The sequence below is a fragment of the Platalea leucorodia genome (genome assembly GCF_965183815.1).
Source record: "Platalea leucorodia genome assembly, chromosome: 7".
In the NCBI taxonomy this organism is placed as follows: Eukaryota; Metazoa; Chordata; class Aves; order Pelecaniformes; family Threskiornithidae; genus Platalea; species Platalea leucorodia.
In genome coordinates, this window is record NC_138829.1 from 39,293,678 (window position 1) to 39,301,440 (window position 7,763).

At 52.4% G+C, this 7,763-nt stretch overlaps 1 protein-coding gene across 3 annotated transcripts in view; it reads right to left on the minus strand.

The window, feature by feature from the left end:
• The window catches only part of ACTN1 (actinin alpha 1), a 92,099-nt gene extending 84,585 nt beyond the window's left edge, over positions 1–7,514 (minus strand). For all 3 annotated transcript variants that reach the window (XM_082318561.1, XM_082318560.1, XM_082318559.1), the window contains exon 1: positions 7,301–7,514. In XM_082318561.1, coding sequence (XP_082174687.1) covers positions 7,301–7,405 — 105 coding nt within the window. In that variant the 5' untranslated portion in view covers positions 7,406–7,514. The remainder of the gene's footprint in view (positions 1–7,300) is intronic.
• Positions 7,515–7,763: the final 249 nt, after the last annotated feature.

Sequence of the window (7,763 nt, forward strand, 5' to 3'; positions counted from 1 at the left end):
ACAAGCCTATCCCGCCACTCTACACCAACTCATCCCAACAGATCCAAGCTCTGTGTAACATGCTTCAGCCCCAAAAATCCCAGGGTTAGAGAAAATCTTATGCCTCTTTGAAGAAAAGATGACACTCTGCCTTTCTTGCTAAGGTCATATTTTCTCCACCTAGAAGTTGCCAAGCATGCTACACAAGTTTTCCCCTCCACACATACAGTTCACCTATGGCTTTGAGGGGATGAGAGGGTTTTACATTGCTATACAAGATTTGTAGAAGTCATGCTAAGCACATTCCTTGTGGTAACCACCATGTTTCCAACAGTCACACGTAGCAAGAAATCACTTTTATGTTCTTATATAGGAGTAAACTCTGTTGCACTCTGTCCCCCATCCTCCTCAAACGCTATTGCTTAGACTGTACAAAATACCTCTAAAAATCACAGCAATAGATCCAGCAAGCCCCTGGGGCAGATGCAACACATTAAAGTGAGACCAGTCCACTGTATGTGTTGTATTTTAGCAGCTTCCCAACCTTTCCCCAGACAGCTCTCCAGCCTCTTTTCTACAGTGACTGCTTTCTGCACCTCATCATCAGAAAGAGCACAGCCATCCTCTGCTAGCATAAATGCACCCCGGAGAACAGCCTAAGTGTCAGGCACAACAGTGATAATCCACAGGCAGCTGGAAAAGGCTCTCAGTCCTTCCCCAGCAGAGCCATGCAAGTTTTCACCATCTCTGTCACTGCTGCTTGTGCCAACCTTAAGAACTCCAGGCCAAAGTCATAAGTGGATCCCAGTGAGGTGGCACAGAACAGGCTCATAACATGGCTGGGGAGGCCAAATGAACCCTGCTCCTCCTCCAGTTAAAAGCACATGAGACACATCAGGCTGTGGAACTGCTCCTCTCACACAGCACACATGAGCAGAGCAAGGTGCCTACAGCAGGAGCAGCTGGGAAGTGTATTACTACCATTCGGGGTGGTCCCCTCAGTGCTGGGAAGAGCAGGTACCATTCACTAGGTTTCCACTGTAACACACACAGCTTCTAACAATGTGATCCCAGTGTTCAAGAACACTTTTCCTGAGCAGGTTTACCAGCCCACATTCTCACAGCTACCATCCAGTTATACTTGAATTTCATAGCCAGACAACACCACCTCATACAAAAGCACCTGCTTCCATCTAAGGGGACAAGTTCTCACCAGACAGCCAAGAAAACTGAAGTTTCCAAACAGCTTCTGCTTAAAGATGCCCTACGTGGCACGCCAGGCGCCCCAAGCTACACCACTGAGCACTGCAAGCCGTCAGGGAGGAAAACAAGGTTATCCGCTCTAGCCTTTGCACTTATGCGTGGCAAAAACGTCATTACCAAATCACACGCACAAGAACTTAAACTGGTTGCCTGAAGCAGTCAGCAAGAAATTCCCCAGACAGATACACTTTACATCACTGGGCTGGTAGCTGGATGCCTTTGAGGTGTTTCACCCTTCCCTAGAGGATTAGGAGAAGGAACAGTTCAATCCAGTTTGGTGAGTATCCTGTTCTCATGAGTTGATCCTTGGGATCTGTTACAGAGCCCCCTAAAGAACATTCAGTCTCCTTTTTAACCCATGCCTGCTTTCTTCTTGGTTTTCCCCCTTAAATAGGATGCTGAATAGGCGGGTAAGTCGCTGCAAAGCGTACATGCCTCATTCATCATGCACCAAGAGGTTACAATGAATAACAATGTTCTTGTTAATAAAACCCACAAGCACACATCCTGATGAAACCTGATCACAGAAAGTATGAGGCAGCTCCCACACTCAAGGACAAATCACTGATCTACAAAGCCCGATATTTCCAGAGCCCCCTACAGCAACTTTTGAGTTTAATGTTTGGAAGAGCAAGTATCTGGCAATAAGCTACCTATGTTAAACAACAAAAGCTTGATCTGGAAGATAAGAGATATCAGGTGACCTATATTGCCTGCCTGTTTGACTGTAAAAGAGCAGCTGAGCAAGCAGCCTTACAAATTTCACCGTTCTGCTTCTGCGTCAATACTGGTGGGCGCAAAATAATGCACAGAGGATCCTCAGATGCATCAGGGCCACCTTTGCTGCAGCACACCCACACTGCAAGGACCACCCCTTGCTATGGCCCATTGACTACTACACAGTGTCACTCACAGCAGGAGCAAAGGGACCCAGTGCTGTACATTCACCAATAACACACATTTATTTACCTCACTGCTGAATCTATGATGGTACTGAAAGAAATTTTAGCAAACTACAGATTGGGTGTAGTATCACACCTCTGTGTGGGTCCACAGCAGCTACAAGTGTAGCTTTCTGGAAATCTAGATAACCTTCTCAAAATAGACCCTGTCTGGACAACAGGACACTCAATCCAAGGGAAAAGGAAGCTGTGACTGTGACTTTACATTTTGTCAGAGATATTAGTCACACTCACACCACCTGATCTGAGCATGCTACCAGCAGGCTTGGAGGTGGGGTGTTTCCATGAGGGACCTGGGCTGCATTTAATGGGTACTTTCTATCATTAACAACCCCACCTCAAACAGAGGTGATTAGCACAGCAAAATTCAAATCATAACAAGAACAGTAAGACCTGTTGGATGCAGCCACAGTAGGGCCACGAGACCCGTGGCTTTTTAGGTTATGGGATCACCCTTTTCTTTATGTGTATCTTTACATGCAGTGCATGGCACAGAGTGGTGAGAGGGGTTCTGGGAAACTGCCATTTCTAACAGGGAATTTCTGTAAGTTCATGAATAACTGTACTTCTCGAAGGCAGAAAAAGTGATCCCAAAGTCTGGGTTATCACTGCTTCAGCAGCAGCATAAATCTGAACTGTGCAGTTCTCTCAGCCAGAGATATCATTTACTGCCACATTACCACAGAAATGCCAACCTGGTGAGGCAGAGCAGCACTGGATAAAGACAAGGCACATTTATTTCATCATTTTGATCCCATCCCCCCCCCCCCAAAGAAAAGCATTACTATCATTCCTTACAGCATTTAAGTTGTATATGACTGTCTTCTACATGCTGCAAATGAACACTGCTTCCTACTCATATCGTCAAGACAGCAGCTGTCAGGTCAGAAAGCAATTCAGCATTTAAAGTTCCCCCCCCCCGCTCTACAGTTTGGTCAAGTTACTTCAGGGCAGGTTTTAAAATAAACCCTGAATGAGGTGCACACTGAGCAACCAGTTCATGAAACAAGAGTGGCCAACAGGAGAGCCTGCTGCGTGCAGGGCCTGAGGGCTGAGCCCTACCAGCACCCCAAAGCAGCACCAGCTTCGCCCCAGTGTCATTCTGGACCTCCCTGGGACACTCAGGAGGCGGTAGCAGGAGGTTCTCCTTCTCACCACTACCCTTCACTTCACCTGCAAAGATGAGCCAGGCATGCTGAGCACCAAGTGGCTCACCCAGTCCCTCAAGGTCAAATCCAGCTCCTTCACCACAAGCCACCAGGTGACTCAGGAAAAGTTTGAACACCGCAGCTGGCCATTTGTCACCAAGAGGGAGAAATGTCCTTGTGGGCACAAGTGACAATCTCTTGGCCAGTAAACACCCACATACGTACCTTTTACATGGCAACCTGGTCTACCTCGACAGCTAGGTGAGACCGTGGCAATGGCTTTCAGCAAGTTTTGCTTTATAACACTGGGAAACAGCAGGATCAACCTTATTATGCCTTGGCTAGTGCTACTTTGAGGCCTGACTCTAGACAGGAAAGAAGAGAGAAGGGAGAAGAAAGAAAAGGCTATCAGAAGAAACTACTGAGATGAGTTCAACAGTGCAAAGGGGAAAGCATTTTAATCCCCAGAAGAAACGCCCTGCTCCTGCACAAAAGCCCGTGCAGAGGCTTATATCAACTGAGAAGTAGCTGAATTTGTTCCACACGTTATATTTTTTGCTGCTTATGAATAGCAATGTTGCGACGAGCTCTTTAAAACGTCTTACAGTCTCTTCTGACAGACATGAAAAACAGGCTTCATGTGGAAGGCCGCTTTCCTCCCAGGAACTGTCACTCCATCACGCTATCCCTACACTGTAAAACAGTAACTTCTCAGGAAGGGGCAGGTGGGAAGAGGTGCGAGACCAGCGTCTCTTCTCTGTATCATGTTCAAGAGGCCAAACTTCACCCTCCAAATATGAAATTGAGTCTGCAGCTCATCTCTTTACCCATCTCAAAGCAGCTCACAAGATTGTATCTCAAGCACCACCCCAGACAGTGAAGGCTGTCGTATCTGCCTCTCAGTGCAGGTAGGAAACCCGCAAACCAGCTCCCAAAAACTCAGCAAACTTGTCGTCCTGACAGCGCGCCTGTTGAGGCCGTTACTAAAAATCAGCAGATCTTCCCGCTTCTGATGCCTGCCGTGAGCTCTGCTGAGCCCATGCAGCCGGGAGAGGAGGAACTGGATTCAATTCATCCGTGAGCAACATCTCTAGACTCTTTGCTTCCCAAGTCTCAATTAGTCCCAGCTGCACAAAGCCACGCAGGACAGCACTGTGGCACAGCCATCCCCAGCCCACAGAGCCTTACTGAGCCGGGACATGAGGGGGTGGGTTGGAAATGGCCAGGAAGACACGGCCACTTCTTGCACAGACATTTGCTCACTGGATTACTGGCCGTGCCACCACTTTAGACATGCTGTCTCCCCTCCCAGAGAGGGCCCGAGCACGAAAGTTTCAAGTCTGCCTCACCGGCCGGCCTCAGTGCTATAAATAATAACAACGACAATAACTTGGTAGTACTTAAACCAGATTTAGTACTGTCTGATTTCGTACTTAAATCAGACAGATTTCCTCTGTCAGAAATTCTCTAGCTATTCCTTAGGTGAAGGAAGACCTAGAATACACGAGTCAACCAGGAAAGACTGAGCCTGAAGAGAGGCTACAGGAGTATTTGGGAGGCATGAATCTCTCCTGTTCACTTCAGTAAGCTATTAACTAACAGATACAGTAACGAACATTTAACTTTAATTACTGCAATGATTTCATTTCACAGGTAAGACGAGGCAACAGTTTTACTACACCATACATACCAGGCTTATGCTTGGTGGATACTGTTATCTCCCCACCTCTGTAGGAAGCAAGCCCCAAGACCCCAACAGGGCTTTTGGACCCTGGGGAGGGGAACAAGACTGTCCCTCAATATCTGCACAGCCTGCTCAGGCTGGGGTCTGGTCATTGAACCCTCTGAGGGGGGGTTAGCCTGATGGGCTGCAACTGGGGAGAGCCGTCACTCCCAGACCAGATCCTCCTACCTACGGACACCAGAGGGGTCATGATAAAACTATGAACTTGCACCCAGTGCAGAAGGGAACAGCTTCAGCTGTCCATCGGCAGGAAGCGAAACAACCAAGTGACACCCCCACCAGAGAAGGTCACCTAACTACATGGAGCCCTCTCATTCAGCAAGCTGAAGAGTAACACCCAGCACATCAAATTCAACTGGCAGCGGCTGACCATCAAAAGAAACTGGCTTGGATCATTTTAAAGCAGATGTGTTAATTCCTTAAAACACCCTCTTGGCTTCTCCCCTCCTCTGCACAAGTAACCCTAGTTAACAGAGTAGCTCTCTGTCCCCCTCTTGTGATAGGACCAAGAGGACTTAAAAACTCTTGGAGAGAAGTAATATTAGAAGAGCATGGCCTTTAGGGCACGTACCACAGTTTGGGTTTTGGGACTTCTTTTCAGGCCAAAGGTTGAAGCCCTGCTTCTGACAACGAAGTCAGTGTCCCACAACATATAAAATATTTCCCATCACCATGAAAGGCAAAAAAACCTCACAGTATGACAAGCATTTCCCCTCACAGCCCGTGAGCAATACTGCCCATCTCACTCCGGGCCCCGCTGACTGTTCCTAGATGTATTTGCCAGATATTGGTGTAGGACTGGAGATACGGATCACAGCCAGGCAGATCTTCTGACAAGGAAGAAACTTCCCTCCTCAAAGGAGTAGAGCCTGGTCTTCAGATAAACCACCCAGCACTCACACCCCAGACCAAGATTACATTCCTCTCTTTCTCCTTTGTTGAAATGTAAGCTCGCACACCATCGACTCTTTCTCCACTAAATGCCCTTGTTTGTGTGCTTTAATTTCATGCTGCCTACTCTCACCACCCAAGTCCCTCCAAGCGAGGAAACCGCTGACAGCAGCTCTATAGATATCACCTTCAATTAACTCATCAGACTCCTGGGGAAAGACTTCCCAGTGGCACCGTTTCAGACAGCTACAAACAGGAGAACCTGAAAGCCCTTCATCTGGAAGCAGAGGAGAGGGGCTGAAGAGGAAGAAGAGTCTTCTTACTGGTGCGCCCTCCTTCCCAGTTGCTCCCAGCTCCTTACAGGAAGGCCCACACCTCGGACTACGTTATATATATATACATGAATATATCATCCATGCGTAAATAAGCAGCATCCTCCCCTCTAGCACGGAAGGTCTGGGGATTCTCCCGCCTGCTGGCGGCTGGGGCAGAGCAAGGTGCGACCGCAGAGGCGGGCCCGGAGCAGCAAGCCCACGGCACGGCACGGCACGGCACGGCACGGCACGGCACGGCACGGCACGGCACGGCACGGCACGGCACGGCGGGGCCCCGCTGCCCCCGCTACGGCAGCGCCAGCGCTGTTTCAAGTTCTGCTTCACCGTTGCCTGATGAAGTGACTAAAACGGAAACGTTTCGGGGATTAGGATTCCGGAGTGATCTAATACAGGATGCTTTTGGTTTAAAGAAGGAGGGAAAAAATACATAACCGTAAGAGCGGCGAGGCTGGAGCTCCTCCTGAGCTCCCCTCCCCACCGCCACCCGTTCGCTTTAAAAAAAGGGCCGAATGTTACCATTTTTGGACATGAGCTCCGCGCAAGCCCTGCCCTAAACCACACCATTCAAACCCGGAGCCAGTCACCGTCCCGCCGCCGGGCCGGCGGGGCCGGGGCGCGGGCGGCGGGGCGGCCGGCGGGGGCTGCGGGGGGGAGCCCGCCGCCGCCCCCCGGGGTCCCCGCCGCGCCCGGGCGCACCTGCGGGCCGGGCCCGCCGTAGCGGGGCGGGTGCCGGTGAGAGGGCGGACATCTGTTGCTGCGGGGGGACCCGCCGCGGCACCTCCCTCCCTCCCTCCCTCCCCGCCACCACCTGCCCGCTCCGCCCGCCCCCGCCGCCGCGGCCCCCGCCGCCTCGCCTCGCCGCGCCGCGCCAGCCCCCGGCCAGGCGCGCACCGGCCCCGGTGGGGGCGGCGGGGCCGGTCCCGGCGGCCCCGCCGTGCGTGCGTGTGTGAGGGGAGCGGAGGGGAGGGGTGCGCCCACCTTCCTCTGCTGCTTCTCCCAGGCCGGGTCGAGGAGCAGGTCCCGGTCCCAGTCCTCCTCCGGCTGCATGTAGTCGTTGGTCTGCTGCGGGTCGTAGTGATCCATGGCTGCTGCTGTTGCGGCGGCGGCCCGTCCCCGTCCCGTCCGTCCCGGTGGGCTGCCCGCTCTGCCCGCTGCGCCCGGCCCCGCGGCCGCTCAGCCCGAGCAGGCGGCGGCGGCGCCCGCTCCCACCTCTCCGCCTCGGCCGCGCACAGCGCCGCGGGGGCGGGACGGGACGCCCCGCCCCGCCCCCGCCCGCGGCCCGCCCCCGCGCCTCTCATTGGCCGGCACCCGCGGCGGCGTCTGCTTTTCCCCGCGACTGCCCCTCGCTCATTGCGCGTCCCGTGCGTCCGTCACGGTACCTGGCCGTCGCGATAGGCGGGCTGCCGCCCATCCGCCCGCCCCCAGCACCTCCCCCGCGGCT